Here is a 22,402-nt window from a genome sequence, read left to right on the forward strand (position 1 = left end):
GGTCCATGTTTAATTAACATTTCCCGCCGGTAACATACCATCTGGATTTCAAGCTCCGACAATATTTAGAAACTCCCGCCAACCGGCTATACCCGGTCACCACCCAAACAGCCGGTAACTCATATAAATACCTGAACCCACTACTCTTACTCTTCTCCTCTACTCTTCCTCATAATTCTTGTTCTTCCTCCTTGTCTCTCTTCTCGTTTCCTCTAATTCTAGCATTTAGGGTTTCTGATGAGTGTTTCAAAACCCTAGAATTGTGTGCACACCTCTTCAATACAAAGTGTTTAATACATATATCTCGAATTGATAATCGAAATGAGTGCTGTGAACATCACTAACGTGACTGTGTTGGACAATCCGGCGTCGTTTCTCACTCCCTTCCAGTTCGAGATCTCGTACGAGTGTGTTAGCTCTCTCAAAGACGGTACGTCTGTCTACTTAATTATTTGTCGATTTTTTTGGATGTTAATTATGTTAGTTTTGTTGAATTAGGGTTTGTTTTGGGTTTTTAATTGGTTGATTAGGGTTTTAATTAAGCTGAGTATAATATTAGTGGTAAATGATATAAGTTTGTTGTGTTAAGTTAAAAGTTAGTCGGTGAGGAGGTGAGGATACTCAGCTTATGTATTGCTATTAGGTTCTCGAAACTCGAAACCTATTGGTTTGAAAAGAATGACGACGGTTCGGTAAAATTGAAGGGAATTATAACAGACTATGCTGATCAACTTGTGTTGTGGGGGCAACATGTAACGTATGACAGTTTAAACGTATATGGAAGTTGAGTTTTATTGCAAGTAGTTTAGATTAACAAAACTCTTTACTTCATTTCTTAGCAGTACGGATTTTATTTGGCTTGTGATTTTGCCTGTGTATATGTGAATTTTTAAGTGCTGATAGTATTGAGTTCATATTAAATTGGCCTTGCTATATTTCAGATATTAAACATCTTATTCACGCAAGCAGATGTTCCTGTCCTAATATTGCAGTCTAATAGGTTTTGTAAAGTGCCGAGTATTTTTTATATTGGGTTCAAGTCGGTTGAACATTTTCTTAAGCCTATAGTGCTAACCATTTCCGGGAGTGCCTGCATGTTTTTGCCCCTGTGACTGTAAGATATTGGCCTCCTATAAATAATGGGGCTAAACTATAACAGTGTTATGTAACATGATATGCACATGAAGCGCAAATGCTATGCCCGACGTGTGGATTCTTCAAAGATAAAGAAATATAAATATTTAAACGATAATCAATGCAGAATATTAGTAACTTATAGATTAGAAGACATTTAAATTAATGATAATTGGTACAAGTTTGTTGTATTTAGTTCAAATTAAGTCGGTGAGGATACTCTGTGTATGTATTGTTATTAGGTTCTCGAAACTCTCAACTTATCGGTTTGAAGAGGATTATTACAGTTGGGGTAAAATTTAAGGGAAATATAATCAATAACAAGCTATGATTTGTTGTTCGCGCTGAGATATGTATTCTGATCAACTTGTGTTGTTGGGGTAACATGTAATGTATTAACAGTTTAAATTAATTTGGAAGTCGAGTTTTGTTGCAAGTAGTTTAGATTAACATTTCTTAGCAATAACATTGATTTTATTTTGCTTGCGATTTTGCTTATGTATATGTGAATTTAAGTGCTGATAGTATTGAGTTCATACCTAATCGAACTTGCTATATTACGGATATTAATCATCTTATTCAGGTGAGCAGATGTTTCTGTTCTAATATTGCAGTCTCATAAGATTTGTATAGTGCTGTGTATTATCTTATTGGGCTTACAGCCAGTTGAACATTTTCTTAAGCTTATAGCGCTAGGCGCTAGCCAAGTGCCGGAATGTTAGAAAATTTTACATGTTTTTGCCCCTGTGACTGGTAAAGGTTCTCCTCCTACAATTAAGTGGGCTGAATAAAAGTGCTGTTAAACTGTAATATATATTCAGTATGTAATCAGTACACCCTATATATTACAAAAATATAACTGTAAAGTGTGTGTGAAGTTTCATGCTATGTTCCCGAACGCCCTATTTCACCAATTCACCTAGAGTACTTGTCCTTTTATTACACCTGGAGTACGTGTGTCGGATATTTGACACTCGAAACTGACACATGTGATTTTATACACTTCCAGTTGAATACTTGACACTCGGAACTGACACATGATTTTATGCACTTCCAGTGAAGTGTAGGAAACTAGGGCTGTCAAACGGATAATTCGGATAAGGATCCGCCTATATCTGAATCCGAAAATTCACATCCGTATCCAAATCTGAAAATAGTTTGAAAAAATAATCCGAATCCGATGGATAATATCCGGGTCTGGATAATACATTGTACTAGGAGAGAAGTCATGTATGATTTGTAATTATGCTGTTGGGGAGTTTTTGTTGAACTTCTAGTTGAAGACCTTTTGCCAAATTCTAATGAAGTTTACTTGTCAATCTGTACATGTGCAGATCTGGAGTGGAAGCTTATATATGTTGGATCAGCTGAAGATGAGACCTATGACCAGCTTTTGGAAAGTGTTCTTGTGGGGCCTGTCAACGTTGGGAATTATCGTTTTGTTTTTCAGGTATACTACGTTCACAACAAATCTCTTCAGTAACGTATATTATAACCATAGTGTTAACCTTGTTCATTGTATCCATTGTTGCCTTATGCTAGGCGGACCCTCCCAATCCATCAAAAATTCGTGAAGAAGATATCATTGGAGTGACAGTCCTCCTGCTAACTTGCTCTTATCTGGGTCAAGAATTTGTTCGAGTGGGCTACTATGTGAATAATGACTATGATGATGAAAAGCTCAAAGAGGAACCTCCCCAGAAAGTACTGATAGACAAGGTCCAAAGAAATATATTGACCGACAAACCAAGGGTGACAAAGTTTCCCATCAATTTTCACCCAGAAAATAATGAGGGTGGAGAACAAGCTGAACAAGCCTCTCCCAGTCATCCAGCAGAAGCAGATGCAGTTGAAGAACAAACACCTACTTTACTTGAACCACCTGCAGATAAAGAGAAAACAATAGAGTAGATGGTTTGTATGGGTACCTGACTCAGCTCAAGTGAATGCCAACAAAGTTTAAAATTTTGGTAATTTCCATCACTAGAGAATTAGTTGATGTTAAACGTGGAGTCATGTTTAGGTTGTCTATGAATTGAAATTTTGTGATGTTTCTAGAAACAGTTTTTGGTCATTGCTAGTGTTCTGTTCAGTGCATCGGTCCAGTGACAGCCATGTGTAGAATACTTTGGGGAGTGTCCTTAATTAAATCACAAAAATCTTCAAATTTGTTTGTTATGCCATCTCCTGATACTTGGTGATAAAACTCTCCCTAGTTTAAAATTGTTATACCTTTTCATCATTTTCTTTCTTTTGCCAACTCAGCCAGTCAACCTTCTCTATTATCCTTGAATTTTTTTGCTGTATATCTTTTCAAGATTATCAATTGACAGAAGGGAGGTTTTAGTTTTACTTTGGGTTGTCAAGTTTACAAATATGTGGTAATATTTTTGGCTACCCTGAGTCCTCATCACTTGTCAGTCCTGCATGTTTTGCAGTGTTTGTTTCTGGATGTTGAAAGTTGATACCAGTAAGTGCAGGCCTGTCTTAAACATTTGAGGGCCCTGTGCTATATAAAAAAATTTGGCCCCATAATGATTTTTTTTACCGTTGAGAATGAAGTTAATAGCTATGAGTATTGATTCAAGCAATAAAAGTAGTATTGATACAACACCCAGATGATGTGTTTTCCATAGAGAAGGCGTAAGTTTGGAAGACCGAGAGTTTTGATATGAGACTTGTTTATAATTTTAGATGATATATTGTATATATTTATAATGGGTCAAGATACTGAGCAAGTGAGAGTCGTTACAGATTTCCTATGTCTGCTTTATAGTTTCTCCCTCGAAGCACTTTCAGGTAAAACTATTATAATTAGAAATGGCTTCACTTATAAAATGCTGAACAAATTGTTGCTGTCCACATGTAGTATTACTCACAATGGTAGAATAAGTATCATACATTTCAGCCTTGAGGCAGGATAGGAAGTTGGTGTGAATCAGCAGACTTGTAGATCGACCAAATACCAACACAATGTGCAGCTTGATTTGTTGTCGGTACATAATATAACACAGCAAAGCGCGTTTAACCAGCCTTCATGTTTAGTGAGATGAAGCCTTCATAGTTAGTGGCCACTTGCCAGTATATACCTTTTGTATGCCTTAAAATATACGTAGTGTTTTAAAAGTCGTTAATAGGAGATTTTTGCCTGGTTTTTGGATCCTTCCAAAAACACAATTTGTCAGCTTTCACAAAATTCCAGTAGTGCAAGCTCAGGACAGTGGCTGCTAGAGTCGTAATTCAAATTTTGCATGAATTCATTTACATACAAAACTTAATATGGCTATAAAGAACAATTAAATTCCACTAATCAAACATTAAGTCCAAAAGACTAATGACTTGTCTAAACTTGAACAAGTTTTCCTTTAAGTTCCTTAGGACTAGGTAAAAATTATAGGGAATATAAAATCCTTCTCAACTTTAAAATGTCAATCCATTACAGGATATAGCTCTTGAACTAGCAAATCAAATGCTAGTTAGTTCTTAATTCTCAAATAACCAATATTCTATTCTTCATTTTCAGTGCGGAGAGCAAGGCAGAACATGCTCTTGCATTTTCAAGTTTGACGTCTCTTCTTGGGTGGTCTCTTTGTAGCTTTTGTATTGGTTGAGGGGACATCCTCACCTGTTTTCTTGGGTGATCTCTTTGTAGCTTTTGTATTGGTTGAGGGGACATCCTCACCTGTTTTCTGCAATTTGCCACGAGAAATGCCAACTTTAGTATCATAAATATATAATTTCCACTATTAAAACTAAAATATCATGTCATATTCACCTTCTTTGCTCTCATCCTTTGTCTCTGTCTCCCTCTATTTTTTTTCTTAGCCTTGTTTGAATTTTCAGATGACTAGCACAACGGAATTACGTTAGCTCTTCAAATGTGTTATTATCAGACATTCAATTAATTTAGAAAAGTTTATAAAATGGGCCCACCTGTGCAGCAGCAGCTGCTGCTGCTAGAGTTGCAGCATGTCGTTCTTGGTGGGTCTCCTCTTCCTCGAATGGAGCTTCAAGTTCTCCATCACTGTTAAGCATAATCTTTAACCTTCCTTCACTATATAATTTTTCAGATCGGGAATGTCTCTGTCATTTGAAAACGTAAAGTTTATGTCAGACTTGCTTTTTTAAGGAGTGTGTATCAAACACTCTAAAGAAAATGGTTGGAAAAATTAAGAAGATGCAAGGATTTTAAAAGAAATAGTGAAGTACTACCTAAGGCAAATGGATCATTCACAGATTTTCCACAGAATCATGTTCTAATAAATTCAACCCAACTACAACTAACCTTACATTAAAAGAAATCATTTTTGTACCACAAAGGTTATTTTATTGTTTAATCTAGGAAGCACGGACTCTTCAGTTTGGGTGCCATATGATATGCGTGTCCGACTCACCCGTCTCAGCAACGACTCGGCTGAGTACGTGTCCGACTCACCATGTGACATGTCAACACGCAAACGACAGTAGACTCGGCTTCTACACATGACTGACTCGGCCCACCTAAAAAAGGCCCAATATAGCCTGTTTTTAACCTAATTACAGAGCCACTTTCTCGTATCTCAGATCTCGTCTCTTTTCTCTAATTACTTCTTATATAAAACTTTATCTCTTATAATTACATATCGGTGCCTTCATATATATATATATATATATATATATATATATATATATATATATATATATATATATGTTGCTAGGGTTCTTTTTACACAAGATGGACATTTTTCAAGGAATGAAAATGCAGTAGAATGAATCTTATGTTTGGTTATCACTTGATGTGAAAGACAGACAATTTTACTACTATTACAAATTAAGTTATTTAATGTTTGACATATATAAATCCTGTTTTACTATTGTTATGGTTATTTTGCCAAGTCCCTTATGTAGGACTCTTTGATAATTGATGAACCCCGAGTCTTGCATCTGAATCTCTGCTTCCTAGGTTGGTAGAAAAGGAACATATTTGTGTTAGTTAATGAGGACAAGGGTAGTGTTGGGATTCAAATAAGGAACTCCAAAAGTTATACCAAGGTGTCAGCATGTCAAGCCAAAACCATGTAACATTTAGAGTTGGGTTCGAGTTGATTTTAACTTCATTTGGGTGTAAAAGTACAATAACAGAGTTGGGTGGGAGATGGTCTTGGTACCGACAAAAAGATATTAAAAATTAAAAGATGATAAAAAAAATCCAAAGAATCAACACCAAGGTCGGCTTTTATTGCCTGTTTAGCAGTCTAACGATTAAAGAAAAAAAATGATCATTTGATATACACAAGAGTACACAAAACCCTGTATAAGCATATAGTTGGACCTAGAGAAAAGAATGATCAATGGTCGATGAACAGATTCAGGGGGACTTCGCCTCACCAAAGCTGTTTCTGAATTGTTACTTGCATCTATTAGAAATCTTATAAATTAAAACATACAAGGAAATAAAGATCCTAGGGGTAGACTTCCCAAATATAAGTGTGACCCAAGAAGGAAGCACAAAGGATTAACATGTCTACAAATCACAATTGATAAATATGTAGAGAGGTATAGCAATCAGTTATCAAGGATTTAGGCATGTCACATCTTTTCCTAAGCTTAAGCCCAATCACACTTAATATTGTGAATGCATTAAAAGAGAAGAACATAAGCAACTCCATAGACCCTCTGTAAGTGAAATTATTAATTATGCATTTTCCGTAATTTTTACCTTAGATGTAAGATGAGTCCTCAACGTCTCCTCTGTCAGACAGATTATTCGGGGGCATATCTTGCACTTAAAAACTGATTTAGACTTCAAAACACATGATGGCAAGTCTGACTGAATCTCATCTTTCTCAGTCTTGGCATTATACAATTTATCCTTTATGCCAGACTTTCTTTTCTCAAGCAAATGAGTTACACCGGCATCTTCCCCTTTCTCCGCAGGGTCCACGTCATCCTCGGAGGACAGTATACCTGTCAATTGATATGTTTATGTAGGTCAATGAATGAATTGATTATATGCATAATTTGTAAAATATTTTTCATTATTCATATAAAGGAAGCAAATGCAACTAGATTCATACAGTATGTATTTGCCACTATATCTCATAATTGAAATAACATGTATGAGGTAGAACTAAATTTAATATCCCAAGAAGTCGAAACTGATGTTGGCAGTGGTGAACTACTCCCTCCGTCCCCTTTTACATGTCCACTTTGAAAAAAAAATTTGTCCCAAATTACTTGTCCACTTCTCTTTTCAAAGCAACTTTTTGTATGTTTTTTCAAAAAGTAACAGCTTCCAGTGTTTGACTAGCATACATATATATACAACTCTATTTAATTCATTACATTTATTAGGGATATGTATGAAAACAAGATATCCAACTAACATGATGCGTTATTTTTTCAAAAGGGACAAATAAAAGGGGACGGAGGGAGTATTAAAAATTTAAAACCTTTACATCATAACATCATTTCCATTAAATCTGGTTCTGTTTAAGAATGTTTACAATGAAGCACTTCAAGTGAAGTGTAATTTAAGATCTAGTGGAGGTGCAAATATTACACCATAACACTTCATAGCAATAATATAATTCCAAAATTCATCACTTGTGTAAGTATATACCAACGATGAACTATACAGCATTCAAGGAAGACTGAACTTGTTATCACTTGTGACTGATACTCTAAACAGTGTAGTTAGATATGTTGCAATAAACCAAAAATCTATGTGAAATGAATCAATATATTGCCTTAAAGCTACAAAACTTTCTGTGGGCAGGACAAAATAAAACTTATACACCTTTTTAAGTGATTATAAACTCAAGGTGGAGTAAAATCAAATATAGCAGGACATCCTCATTAAAGATCTATATATTTATATCTTATGTAACCAAACTTGTCCAAACTAGGGTAGAAAATGAGCACAAGTATATAGCTCAAGAATTCAAAACAATACTCAACCTGGCGAGTCAAGATCAACTTCATGTGCAGAACTGTCCTCACTCTCGTATCCTGGAAAAAAAGATTCAGAGTTGGTGAGCAAATAATCCAATCATCCCACCAACATACATAATCGAACAACATCATCCTCAATACAACTATACAAGTTTATCATTACAGATACAAAAACTATGAAACTTACCAATCGAACAACAGTATAAGTTAAATGTAACAAACTAAATGAATTATAACATTCGGATAATAAATACACATTAAATTAAAAAAAAAGGAATAAAAGATGGAAAAAGACAGACCAGAAGAAGAAGAGCCAGGACCATTGCTCTGCTTCACTTGAGCAGCTACGTTGTCATCACTTTCTATCTCTTCATTGTCTGACTGTAACTCAACCTCGGACTCTGAGTCATCATCGGACGAGGAGGAAGAGGAATCAGATGGGGCGTCTTTATCGCCGTGTTCGTGCTTAAAGAACCTTCTCTTTATCATTTCTTCTTAACCTTGGCAATTGAAATTGAGACAAATTTTAATAAAAAGAAGTGAATGAAAGAGACTAAACTGACAAAATTTTGCAAGAATGGATAGATGGGTGGTTCGGACAGCAAACCTGAGAAGCGAGGAAACGGCGAACGAGGAGTGAGGGACTAGGTTACTAGGGTTTTTGCTGCTTAAAACCCAGGAATCGATTGATACACAAGTATACAAGTTTTATTTAATTTATACAGTTAATTACACTTTATAATCCCTAAGTTTGCTCCAAAAGTTTATAATCCCTAAGTTTGCTCCAAACGAAATTTAGTACCTGAAGTTTAAAACATGACAATATACACTCCACACTTAACATCTCCGTGCAAATTATAACCCCTAATTAGGGCTGAGCAAAACCGAACCGAACCGTGCAATTTTGGTTAGGTTCGGTTTTTATTTTTCTGAAAATTCCGGTTAATTAGGTTGTTAACCGAATAATAATTCGGTTTGGTTCGGTTATTAAAATTATAAATACGGTTATAACCGAAATAACCAAATTATATATATATATATATATATATTATTTTTAAATTATAATATACATATAATAATATAGAAATAGTTAACAGAATAATCAGATACAGAACATAACCCTAATCTAATTGTACACTTCTGCCTCAGCCAACAATGCATCTGCCCTTCCCATCAGATCACGGCGCCGCTGCTAGAATCAATTCCGGCCAACAGCCCTGTCGCGGCGTTAGAAACCACCGAGCCCAACCTTCTTCATCTCTCCCATAGCTCCCCTCGACCACCAGATGCAGCGTCATTGTCACCCTCTTCACCACCACTCCGGCTACACACCAACGCCGGACTTCTTTACGAGCCTTCTCCGATCAATAAACAACCGACCAAGACAACAACACCAATATCCAAGCAATACGTAATCATCACACTGATGTAATTTTACAGATAAGTGTGAAAGACACAAGGCTAATAACCTCCTGGATGCTTGATACGTAGATGTTAAATTTTTATTCAGAATTTTTTTTTTTGAAAAATAATACGTAGAAGTGTATTTTTTGTACACCTCAAATTACGTGCACAAAGTCAAAGCGACTATTATTTAGGAACGGAGGGAGTAAAAGTTAGGAGAAGAGTAAAGTTAGCTAAAGATAAGGCATGTCTAATGGATCTTAGTAATTTAGGGAATCACTATTGCCTATTGGAGTGGATTTTTTTCCCAGATTTCTTATATTTTTTTTGACAATGCGGACTTATATGCCTTACAAATTAGCATCTGTTCTAATAATTTTCGGGATGAGCCAGAGTCGAACCTGGTGTCCCGGGACAACAGAGGATAAACCCACCACCGGGCTATCCAATCGTGCTCAGATTTCTTATATTTTGGTTTAACACTCAAAATAGTTAAGTCATTGGAGTTGCTCTAAGCTAATTCGTCTGTTATCCTACGTGAAGTTATGAAGAGCCGGACTAAAAGCTACTAAAATAGAGAACAAAATCAAGAAAAATCAAGATCTTGGTCACCAAAGCCACCACCAAGATTTGTGGGGAGTATATTACACACAAACCACGGTCGATGTAGAAGATAAAAAAACGAGTTCTAAAAGTTCAAGGTACGCGGAGTCACCAACATCGAAGCAATCAAATTGCAGAAACCCTATCAAGAACAGTCGAAAATGACACTATATTTACATGGGATTTTCTATGGTGTGCCCAAGGGCACACAATAGTCCCTAACTCCAATAAAAATAGTTCATTTTGATTGGTGTGTGAATAATAAATGTGAATGGCCCCCCTGCATTTACATCAACTCCACCAATCAAACTAGCCCATTTGTATAGAATTTAGTGTTTATTGTGTGCCCTTGGGCACACATTAGAAAGACCGTATTTACATTAACAAGAATAAAGTCAATAATTATCCACCTGTGGGTCATCACAATTCACATAGAGTAACAAAAACAAACACACACACTTCTTGTACAGCCCATCACTCTTTAGTTCTGTTGCAGCAATCAATCAACAAATTCGGTTCTTCCTTCTCTCCTTTATTCATCATCTGGACAGGCTCTTTCTTCCTCGTACCCCCTTATAAATCTCTCTCTCTCTCTCTCTCTCTCTCTCTCTCTCTTGTAATTAGAAATTTACATACCACTTCTGAAAAATCTCTCCCAGTCTCTCTACCACTTTTTAAAAATCTCTCCCAGTCTCTCTCTCTCTCTCGTAATTAGAAATGGCTGAGTTTGATCAAAAGATTTCACCTTTAGTCGATTGCAACCAACTAGTAGCAAAATCTCTCTCACGCGCCGGTATTGACCGTATGTTCGGCGTCGTAGGAATTCCGGTGACTTCACTTGCTAATCGCGCTCTAGCTATTGGCATCCGCTTCATCGCTTTTCACAACGAACAATCCGCCGGTTACGCCGCCTCCGCCTACGGTTACCTCACCGGCCGCCCCGGCGTGCTTCTCACCGTCTCCGGCCCCGGATGCGTTCACGGCCTCGCCGGAATGTCCAACGCCGCTGCCAATTGCTGGCCTATGGTCATGATCTCCGGTTCTTGTGATCAAAACGACGTCGGCCGAGGCGATTTTCAGGAGCTTGATCAGGTTGAAGCTGTTAAGCCCTTTTCGAAACTTTCGATTAGAGTTAAGGATGTTAGGGAAGTACCTAATGCTGTTTTTCGGGTTCTTGATCGGGCCGGGTCGGGTCGCCCCGGTGGGTGTTACTTGGATATTCCAGCTGATGTGCTTCATCAGAGTGTTAGTGAGTCAGAAGCTGAGGAATTGTTGGATGCTGCCGAGAAATGTGTGAGTGGGGAGGTTGTTGAGGAGGTTAAGAGTGCCGATATTGCGAAAGCTGTTGAGTTGTTGAGGAAAGCTGAGAGGCCTTTGATTGTGTTTGGTAAAGGGGCTGCTATATCAAAAGCGGAAGGTGTGTTGAAGAAGCTTGTGGAAGCTACTGGAATTCCGTTCTTGCCTACCCCGATGGGGAAGGGTTTGTTGCCCGATACTCATGAGCTGGCTGCTACTGCAGCTAGGTCACTCGCTATTGGGAAATGTGATGTTGCACTTGTTGTTGGTGCAAGGCTTAACTGGTTGTTGCATTTCGGGGAGCCACCCAAGTGGGATAAAGATGTGAAATTTATACTTGTTGATATTTGTAAGGAGGAGATTGAGTTGAGGAAACCGGCTTTGGGATTAGTTGGGGATGCTAAAAGGGTGTTGGAGATTCTTAGCAAGGAGATTAAGGATGATCCTTTTTGTTTGGGGAAGTCTCATCCTTGGATTGAAGGAATTACAAAGAAGGCCAAGGACAATGTTGCAAAAATGGAGGTTCAGCTTGCCAAGGATGTGGTTCCGTTTAATTTTATGACACCTATGAGGATTATTAGGGATGCAATTCTTGGGGTAGGGAGTCCAGCTCCGATATTGGTTTCTGAAGGGGCAAATACCATGGATGTTGGTCGGGGTGTATTGATTCAGACGGAGCCAAGGACTAGACTGGATGCAGGGACTTGGGGGACCATGGGGGTTGGTCTTGGTTATTGCATTGCTGCAGCAGTAGCTTCACCTGATCGGCTGGTAGTTGCAGTTGAAGGGGATTCTGGATTTGGATTTAGTGCCATGGAAGTCGAGGTTTGTTTCCTTTTTTCAATTATATTAAGATGCAATAATTCTTGCATCTACTGTATAGCTGGTGCATTATGTTCCTTAATCAAGCAATATATCACTGGTGCTCATACTGAAATATTACATGGGATTTGCGGGTGGCAAAATTTGACACCACTGAAACACGACTATTAACAACACAATTTATAGAAAACTCACAAATGACTAAAAACAACCCAGTAATGACACATTCTCAAACTTTTAGCTCTAGAAGGTAAAAGAATTTACACCATGTCCTCAATGTTTGTCAAATTTCCTTCCATTTTACTGCAAATACCTTGCATCGGCATCTTCATGTTCTCTCGTGAAATTTGTCCCTTGTCTCAATATTTTCGGTCTAGCCCAAATCCTTTATTTTGTGTAGGCCAAGTCCACTAACTTAATAGTTCATGTTTTTTAACCATATATTACTCATATATTATGGGCTGTATACTTATATCCTCTCCAATAGTAGATCTTCTAGTTTTGCTAATTAAAATTAAGAAAAAATAAAATTAATTTCTATTATACAGATCATGGGTTTGTATCGATTGAAAATATATTCGACCGATCCTTAAGTCTCAAGCCCCGTAAATCTAAATTACTATTGAATTTCAAGAATTTGGTGTTAAAATGGATTATTATTTCATTTGGAGAATTTAGTGTTCTCTTAACTAGACGTGATGTAAATATATAAAAGAGATTATTGTAATACCATATTTTTTCCTCCAACTTGCCAAGTATAACATTCTAATATTTTTTGGGAACGGACTTTGAAATAAGGAGGCGAAATTAGATTTGTGAGCGAAATAAAATAACCAAATGTTCAACCCATACACAAAAAAAAGAAAAGAAAATGTTTATGGAGAGGTCTGAATTGGAACATTCAGTCGTTTAGATAAATTCATCTTATTCAGTGGCACTGGAGCATTGAGAGGACTAAATTACCATTTCGTTCAATTAACGTTCAGTGGTTAAGATAATTTATCTTCTTCTACTTTTCTTGACAAAATATACCAATGCTTGGTAACTTTATAACTGCTACTTTTCCTTGTGGACATAGTGCATATCAATACCCTTTATTGATAAGCGAAACCACATTTCAGTGGAACATCGGTACCAAAAGTACCAAAATTTGGTCACTTTCCTATTGATTAGAATTTTATAGTCATTGTTATACTATCATCAAAAGACTTCTATATTGAATATACTATCATCAAAAGACTTCTATATTGAATATAATTTTACTATTAAAGACCTCAATATTCATTAGGACAGTGAAACACTTTTATATTGATTAGAATTTTATGAAAAGACTTCTATATTGATTCGGATATTAGAATTTTATAGTTATTATTATACTATTATCAAAACACTTCTATATTGAATATAATTTTATTATTAAAGACCTCAATATTCATTAGGACAGTGAAACACTTTTATATTGACTAGAATTTTATGAAAAGACTTCTATATTGATTCGGATATTGGAATTTTATAGTTATTATTATACTATTATCAAAAGACTTCTATATTGAATATAATTTTATTATTAAAGACCTTAATATTAATTAGGACAGTGAAAGACTTATATATATATTGATTAGAATTTTATGAAAAGACTTCTATATTGATTCGGATTTTATTATTAAAAATTTCAATATTGGTTAAGATTATTATACTACTATATAAAAAGACTTTTATGGTGATTAGGATTTTGTAATATAACATTTATTCTATCCGCACAGTTAAATCGCCAACAATTTAACTTATGAAACAGTTCTATAAAATTCATATCAAAATTTGGCTATCATCATATTATTTTTTATTTAACAATTATTACTATTATCAAAAAACCTCTATATTTGACAGGATTTTGTATTATAACAATGATCTCACTAATAAAAATATATTACCAACAAAATTATTTGTTTTAATTATTTAAAACTCACATAATTTAATATACGGAACAACTTTATAAATCTTTTAGCATGCTTCAGAGTTCAAATAAATAAGGAATTCATATTGATATTAATATAATATCTTATCAATAGAATAATAATGTCAACGAAATTATTCACTTTAATTTTTAAAAATCATACAATATAATTTAATTTATAAAATTTCTATCATATTTCAAAATTAAATAAACAAGATTAAATATTGATACTAAAGTACCAAAAAACTTGGTCATATATATTTTTAGAGGAAAGTTCTATGGAGACCGCTATTTCATCGAAGACCTCGGAGACCACGTATAATCTGCAATCAAAACACTATAAAATAAATTATTTTGTAAAATATGTTCTACAAATATCATGTATTCATTAAAATTGTTGAAGATCATTTATGTTTAATAAATAGATAATGTATGTTCTGCAAGTTTAACAAATGTTCTGCAAACTAAATATATTTCATAGAACAAAACATTTTGTAATGTTCCACATGTAAAACTTATATGATATTTAAGATTTTAAATGAAATAATGATTTCATAGAACATGATTTGCAAAACTATACGTTTTGCAATGTTTTTATGAAATATTTTACTTGCAGAACATATGTGGTCTCCGGGTCTCCGAAAAAAATGTGGTCTCCGTTGAACTTAACTCTATATTTTTAATAATAATTATTATTATTATCATTCAGTGTTTTTCAGAAGATTGCGATAAAGACGAATAAGACGGTGGTAACACTGACTTGACAAATGGAAACTCAAAGAAAATGAAGTCATTGTCCATATTGCAACATATAATAAAAGAACTGAAACTCTAGACATACGTCAGATATTCGTTTTAATTTTTAAAACTCATACAATTTAATTTACGAAACAAAATTATAAAATTTCTATCATATTTCAGAATTAAAATAAACAAGATTCAATATTGATACCAAAGTACCTAAAAACTTGGTCATATATATTTTAATAATAATTATTATTATCATTCAGTGTTTTTCAGAAGATTGCGATAAAGACGAATAAGGCGGTGGTAACACTGACTTGACAAATAGAAACTCAAAGAAAATGAAGTCATTTTCCATATTGCAACATATAATAAAAGAACCGAAACTCTAGACATACGTCAAAATATTTGATATCAAATTACTTTTGGAAAGTTAATTAATTTTGTCAAACTACAATATTAATTTATCAAACAACTACAACAACTGTTAGATCTACAAAAACACCAACTAGAATTATATATAATGTTTGCCTATTAAATGAATAAAATAATTGCGACTTAAAATTTTGAGTTTTTGTTCAAGATTAAAGATGCTATAAACGAACTTATATGTGTTGATCTTGCATATTATTTTCACAATTTAAAAATCATCAAACAACATAGTAATTTTACTAAAATAAAACATACTTTTAGAGTTAAGTTCCATAAAATCTGCATTTAAGCCGTGGTAAGTACCACTCATAATCTTTTAGTTTAATCATGAATAATATCCTTAATTATTCAAATTTATATATAATTTACCATCTTTAAGTAGTTTTAAATATATAATTATCAATTAATCATTGACATTTTTCAACATTAACAATCATTAAGATCATTATTCTACTTTTGAGTTATATTTTAGAACATATATAGTGTTTAGTGATTTATAAAATAATTGTTTTATCTTTTGATTAAAACGATTATGTGATTTATAAAATAATTGTTTTATCTTTTGATTGCAACGATTATATTGTGGAACATAACCTGCAGATTGTCAAATGTTTACAAATATTGTAGACTAAAAAAATTAAAATTTAAACGAGTAGATTATTTTTAAATAATTTTGGACTCCAATACTCTTATTTTGTGGACTTCATAGAACGGGGACCCATATCGTTATGATATAAATTTAAAGTAGGATCAAATTTTAATATATAGAAAGTCCTATATTAGATAACAATAATTTAAATATCATTTAAAAACAATAATTTAAATAGATTTAATAAAAATATGATAATGTTATTAAAAAAAGACATTATTCTTCCAATAAATAAGAAATTTTAAAATTTTTATTTAAACCCGTGCTTGGCACGGGTTATCAACTAGTAAAAAACAAGTTATGAAAGACATTGAGGGGATACAAAAGACTATAATGTTACTTGCCTGTTTTATCTCTAGCTACCTCCCTTGTTATACTAGTTTTGTAATACACAATTTTTTTCTGAATACGTGGGAGGCTCCAAAGAATATTTACTGTACATTTATATCCTGCTAGTACTATTGAGTATTGACTTGTATCTTTATTTAATAACCTACTAATAAAATGTTTTATGCAAAGCTAAATGATGAGACTGTGTGAACGCTTGTGCAGACTCTGGTTCGCTATCAGTTGCCAGTAGTTGTGATAGTCTTTAACAATGGTGGTGTATATGGTGGTGATCGGAGAAACCCCGAGGAGATCACTGGGCCTTTCAAAGATGACCCAGCTCCCACTTCTTTTGTACCTGGTGCTGCATATCATCTTCTAATTGAAGCATTTGGGGGAAAAGGTTATCTGGTCGGGACGCCTGATGAACTCAAATCAGCCCTTGCTGAATCTTTTTCTGCACGGAAGCCTGCTGTCATAAATGTCACAATTGATCCATATGCTGGTGCAGAAAGTGGCAGGATGCAACACAAAAACTGAGGTAAGTTGCAGGCTGTTTGGGAGTGTGACCTTGTATGTTAATCAGCTTGATGGGTTTCATGGTGGGCTCTCGTGCCACTTTTGAGCACATAGATTACAGTATGTCGAATATGTTTTGTAGTTAATGGAGGAGTCCACATGTTTTTGCAACCGTTGTGAACTATACGAAGCGTTACTTTTACCAATTTTAGATATATGATTGTCATTTTTAAGCGTCTGAATAACTCTTTCTCTGTTGAATACTTAACTACTCCATGTTATAAACTATACCAAGTGTTACTTTTACCAATTCCAGATAAATGATTGTCACGAGTGTCTATATCACTCTTTTTGCTTTAGTCGACTTAACTGTGGTGTCCTTTTCACGTGATACAAGTATCTATAGTGATATGAGACTATGAGTTCTTATGTTTGTCATATATGGTCTGCCTGATAGTCAATCAGGGTGTCATCAAATTATGGAATTTTTCGGGACCGGACCTTATTTAAAAATTTCGTCCTGTAAACGGAGCATGGAAGGATTTTTATGAAAGGAAAAATGACAGATTTTTATGAAAGGAAAAATGTCTGATTTTTAAGGGGTCATTTGGTAAGCAGAAGATATTCTAAGACCGGAAAAATGGCAGATTCCTAAGGAGTCAGTTTGCTTTGTGAATCAGTTAGAATTAGGAATCGGGCCGATGGTACGGGGTTAAATATCATTTTTTGAGTATTGGAATGAATTTGTTTGATTTTAAATATTACTCCCTCTGTCCCTATTTATCTGTCCACTTTGGAAGTAAAAATTTGTCCCTATTTATCTGTCCATTTATACTTTCAAAACTAATTTAATGATAGTTTTTCAAATATATCTCCATAATTTCAATTTTCAAGGCTTGACTTATTTAAAACTTGGTTGAATTCATGTTTTCAAGACATAAAGTAAGGGTATTCCACTATTTTCAAGATATTAATTAGAGGTATTTAATGAAAAAGTTCATACAATCAATTATTCCTTGGTACGTGTTTTTTTTTCCAAAATGGACAGATAAAAAGGGACGGAGGGAGTATTATGTGATTAATTAAATTAATATATTTTAATTGATAAAAATTATAGGTATTTTTTTAGGGTTTGTCTGGTGTGTGCACATGAGCACATGCTAAACACCAAATTCTATAAGTTTGGTAGATTTTTATTGGTGTGGTTGGTGAATTTGCAGGGGGTCCACCATTATAAAGAAATAGAAACCAATCAAAATGCATCAAACTCATAAAATTTGGTGCTTAGTGTGCGCTCATGGGCACACATTAGAAAAATTGTTTTTTTTATCATAAATAACATATGTTTATACTTATAAACATTTATTATTATTATTAATATTTTTTAAAAGAATTATAAAATAACATTAAAAAATGACAGTCATCCTTCTATGCCAATCTCGTGCCGTGGGTTTTAAAAACCCGAATATTTTAAGTATCTGTACTAAGATATTCTCAGTGAGATAGGGTCTCTTGTCTTTTAATTAACTGTAATAGTAACAAACTCTTGTATGTTGTGCCATCAAAACAATTTTTATATATATCTTTCTATAAAATGCAGTTACAAAATGAGAATTTTAAAATAAATTTAATGTTATCATTGATGATGCAAATATTTATTGCTTCAGTAGTGAGTAGACTGAGCCCCTAATGCAAATATTTATTATCTACATCGCGTCAAATTCTTCAAATTTATTATTTTGGTCAAATATGTAATTAATTGTTTTGAAGATGATCAATATCCGTAAACTTCTAATTTCAAGATATTATAGCATCTCCAACCATGAAGACCCCTTAACTAAAAGGTGAGTTGTACCATGGTGACTTGTTGTCTATAAATTTGTCCAACCTCCTATGGATGGTTAAATTTGTCGAACCTCTACAAGTCTGTAAGAAATCTGTAGGAAGATAGCACATCATTTATTACCATATTGAACTGATATATTCTATTTTAACAATTTAAAATATTAATAACATCCTATTTTTAAATTATAGCCAACCAATATAGCCAATACCATTGAATCTTACAGGTTCAGCAAATTTTACATAACGTATTATAGGTACAATTTAGCCAACGATTATAACCAACACCGTTGGAGATGCTCTTATTTCCAGGTATTTAAAATTTTTTTCATCTGGAATAAGTCAAAAAATGTAGAAACCAAATATCGGAGATTCTCTTATTAGATGCTGTGTCCATCCCAAATGTGGCAACTTTTCAAGTATTGACCCCTACTGTGTTTTTGTTTGGTAGCACTATTAGTGGGCTTAATTAAGTATTTAAAGTGCGGGATTCATGCAATAATAACGCTGATTAAACTTTGACCATATTTAAATCAGGATTACTTGCTTGTAACCATGCAAGTGCATATAAAATATATTGACACAGATTACTTAACAATCTACAATCTGATCCTCATGCCTTGTTTCCACTTATTTCTATTGAAAATGTAATATAAATCAGTAAGGCACTGCTATAATAGCAATACTTTAAACGACAAATCAAACAACAACTAGGAGATAATTAAGATTATGCAGATTTTGGAAACTGATCAACGGAGTTGATTCATGCATGTTTCGTCTGAACTACGGTGCTTGACAGAACTATTGTTTATTGTAACGTCATGACCAGTGCCATGGTGTTATGGACCCCTAGCTCGTTATATTAGCAAGGTGGATTAGGTTTCGAGGAGATATATAGTAGTGTTCTGCAGAGTGTTTGACTATTTATTGTTATCGAAAAGATGGCTGTGCCGGTGAGAGATATGGAGGTGGAGGTGTCAGAGAAGGATGGAGTTGCAAGCTGGAGGGGAACATTGTTCAAGTATGGTGAAGAGCTGAAGAAAACGAGTCGTATCGCGGGGCCTATGGTTGCGGTTTCAGTGCTGCAGTACCTGTTGCAGGTGATTTCGGTGGTGATGGTGGGTCATGTCAATCAGCTCACCCTTGCTGGCGTCGCCATTGCTACTTCTATGACTAATGTCACCGGCTTCAGCCTTCTGGTAAGTACTAATATTACTCTATCTCGCCGTCTTTGGTACTCCCTCCGTTTGGGACGGAGGGTTTGACACGCATTTCAAGACTCTTATAAAATATGGTGGGACGGAGGTTGTATAATTTATGTTCCGTATATTCTAAATTATAAACATGATATCCTAATATTACTCGGACAAGGCCTCGAGATGTTTATAGAATGGCGCAATACAGGCATTTGTGTTACTGGCACTGACATTCATTTGTAATTAACTCTACTCAAGAATGTTGAAGAATAAATCAGTGCATTTAACATTATATGCATATTGCGCTTTCCTTTTAAAAACTTGATGTTATTTTTGCTGAATTAGTATCACTGAAAAATTAACAATTGAACGATATTAAACAGTCAGGACTGGTTGGTGGATTGGAAACTCTATGCGGCCAAGCTTATGGAGCAAGGCAATATGATAAAGTTGGTGTATACACTTGCAGTGCCATAATATCTCTGCTTCTGGTTTGCATCCCTGTATGTGTATTTTGGATTTTCATAGACAAATTCTTGATTTTAATTGGCCAAGATCATTCGATCTCTCATGAGGCGCGCAAGTATGCCATTTGGGTGATCCCTGCATTATTCAGCAGTGCAATTCTTAAGCCTGTAGTTAGATATCTGCAGTCCCAGAGTCTGACTCGACCCCTGCTCGCAAGTTCTTTCGTTGTTTTATGCTTCCATGTTCCTCTGTGTTGGGCTCTGATTTTCAAGTTCAAGCTCGGAACTGTTGGTGCAGCTCTAGCTTTTAGCATGTCTAATTGGTTATATCTAATTTTGCTTGTGTTATATGTAAAATACTCGGCCTCTTGTGAGACCACAAGAATTTCTTTTACCAGTGAGGCCTTCCTTGTTATCGGGCAATTCTTTAGGTTTGCTGTCCCATCTGCAGTAATGGTCTGGTAAGTATTCATTCTAATTTCTCTACTGATCCAATTAAGAACATGTAGAGATTTATAATCCTTTTCAACTAACAGCATATGTTCCCTGTTTTTTTCGGACAATGCTGAATCATATGAAGTCTGAAATGGTGGTCACTTGAAGTGCTTGTTTTGCTGTCTGGCCTTCTGCATAACCCAAAGCTCGAAACTTCAGTTCTTACAATATGGTATATATCTTTGATTTTCATAACTATAATATTCTACATTAGTATGCTATCAAATCGTTCTAACTCTCTGCAAAAAATTATTGATCAGCTTAACAATTTCTACATTGCACTTCACTTTACCATATGGAATAGGAGCTGCAGCGAGGTACATTCTTGTTCTTTCTTCTGACTACATTAAGTACTATTTTGTATGTTTTTAAATTGAAGTACTCTTTATATCATGTAGTACTCGCGTTTCAAATGAACTGGGAGCTGGAAATCCGCAAGCAGCTAGAGTGGCTGTATGGACTGTGATATCTCTTGCAGCAGTGGAGGCTGTAATAGTAAGCACAACACTTTTCTTCTGCCGCAATATATTGGGATATGCTTACAGCAATGATCAGGCAATTGTGAGTTATATTGCGGTGATGACTCCTCTTATTTGTCTCTCAGTAATCACTGACAGCATACAAGCTGTTATTTCCGGTTAGTCCCTGACACCCCTAAATACATAAAAGCCACGCCTGTGACTTTGGATACATTATAATGTATAGATCATAAAATTTGGTTTTTGAGATATGCGCGATCAGGTATTGCTAGGGGGAGCGGATGGCAACATATTGGCGCGTATGTGAATATCTGTGCATTTTATCTGTTTGGTATACCTATAGCTGTGGTTTTGGGCTTCACCAAGCATATGAATGCAAAAGGGCTTTGGATCGGAATTGTGGTTGGATCGATTATACAGTCTACTGTGCTGTTTCTGATAACAAGCTTCACAAATTGGCAGAAGCAGGTCTGCATTTTGAGTGCTATCTAAGCTGAATCAACACTCTCATCTAATCGAGTAGAATTTAAATCTGTATTATTTTAAAATTTGCAGGCGACCAAGGCAAGCGTTAGGATGTCTAAAGTAGGATCCGCGGTTGAGAACGAGGAGGAGAGCACGAGGAATGAGGATGTCTGAATTAGGATCCAGGGTTGAGAACTAATAGGAGAGCATCACTTGTAGTTTCATGCTCGAGACTGCATCGTTGCAGTAGAACATTTGTACGCTACAGACCACAGGAGTACTTGTAAAATGCAGCTCCAGTGCTAGCTCATTGGTCACCTAGTATGTACAGGTCATGAAATAAGATCAAAATTTGCGAAAGTGATAATGTTTTACAAGTACTCTATTTGCACACAACGTATTACATGAAGTTATGAACAACCATGGTAATTATATTGGTATCCCCTCTCTTATATAACATCCAAACACACGAACTCAAACAATCCTCCGGCTTTCGAAATATCATTATTGCAAAAATCTTGCTCCTTTTTTATGGTTTGCAGGAGCTTGAAGCGTGCCTTATCAGGGGAGTTTTTAGACTTGCGTTCAGAAATAAGGGCTTATTTCCGGACAAAAGTACATAAAACTTTACTATATTCTGA

General features: G+C 34.9%; 4 protein-coding genes across 4 annotated transcripts; 3 read left to right on the forward strand and 1 right to left on the reverse strand.

Annotated features, from left to right (window-relative positions):
* Positions 1 to 145: 145 nt before the first annotated feature.
* LOC108194244 (histone chaperone ASF1B) lies at positions 146 to 3,312 on the forward strand. The gene is made up of 3 exons (XM_017361179.2): positions 146 to 430; positions 2,469 to 2,584; positions 2,677 to 3,312. Exons 1-3 carry the CDS (start codon positions 322 to 324, stop codon positions 3,043 to 3,045), a joined length of 594 nt encoding a protein of 197 aa, XP_017216668.1. The 5' UTR covers positions 146 to 321; the 3' UTR covers positions 3,046 to 3,312.
* Positions 3,313 to 4,414: 1,102 nt separating this feature from the next.
* Positions 4,415 to 8,808, reverse strand: LOC108193950 (uncharacterized). Its single transcript, XM_017360810.2, has 7 exons — positions 8,675 to 8,808; positions 8,367 to 8,567; positions 8,074 to 8,124; positions 6,833 to 7,080; positions 5,068 to 5,217; positions 4,910 to 4,981; positions 4,415 to 4,823 (listed from the first exon to the last, which is right to left on the reverse strand). Exons 2-7 carry the CDS (start codon positions 8,554 to 8,556, stop codon positions 4,692 to 4,694), a joined length of 843 nt encoding a protein of 280 aa, XP_017216299.2. The 5' UTR covers positions 8,557 to 8,567; positions 8,675 to 8,808; the 3' UTR covers positions 4,415 to 4,691.
* Positions 8,809 to 10,526: 1,718 nt separating this feature from the next.
* Positions 10,527 to 17,123, forward strand: LOC108196317 (2-hydroxyacyl-CoA lyase). Its single transcript, XM_017363549.2, has 2 exons — positions 10,527 to 12,195; positions 16,524 to 17,123. Exons 1-2 carry the CDS (start codon positions 10,792 to 10,794, stop codon positions 16,836 to 16,838), a joined length of 1,719 nt encoding a protein of 572 aa, XP_017219038.1. The 5' UTR covers positions 10,527 to 10,791; the 3' UTR covers positions 16,839 to 17,123.
* Positions 17,124 to 19,343: 2,220 nt separating this feature from the next.
* On the forward strand, positions 19,344 to 22,201 carry LOC108195400 (protein DETOXIFICATION 3). Its single transcript, XM_017362358.2, has 7 exons — positions 19,344 to 19,858; positions 20,239 to 20,783; positions 20,903 to 20,989; positions 21,078 to 21,134; positions 21,216 to 21,454; positions 21,559 to 21,764; positions 21,852 to 22,201. The coding sequence occupies exons 1-7, from the start codon at positions 19,601 to 19,603 to the stop codon at positions 21,933 to 21,935; spliced, it is 1,476 nt and encodes a 491-aa protein (XP_017217847.1). The 5' UTR covers positions 19,344 to 19,600; the 3' UTR covers positions 21,936 to 22,201.
* Positions 22,202 to 22,402: the final 201 nt, after the last annotated feature.

Source organism: Daucus carota, chromosome 7 (genome assembly GCF_001625215.2).
Source record: "Daucus carota subsp. sativus chromosome 7, DH1 v3.0, whole genome shotgun sequence".
NCBI lineage: Eukaryota > Viridiplantae > Streptophyta > Magnoliopsida > Apiales > Apiaceae > Daucus > Daucus carota.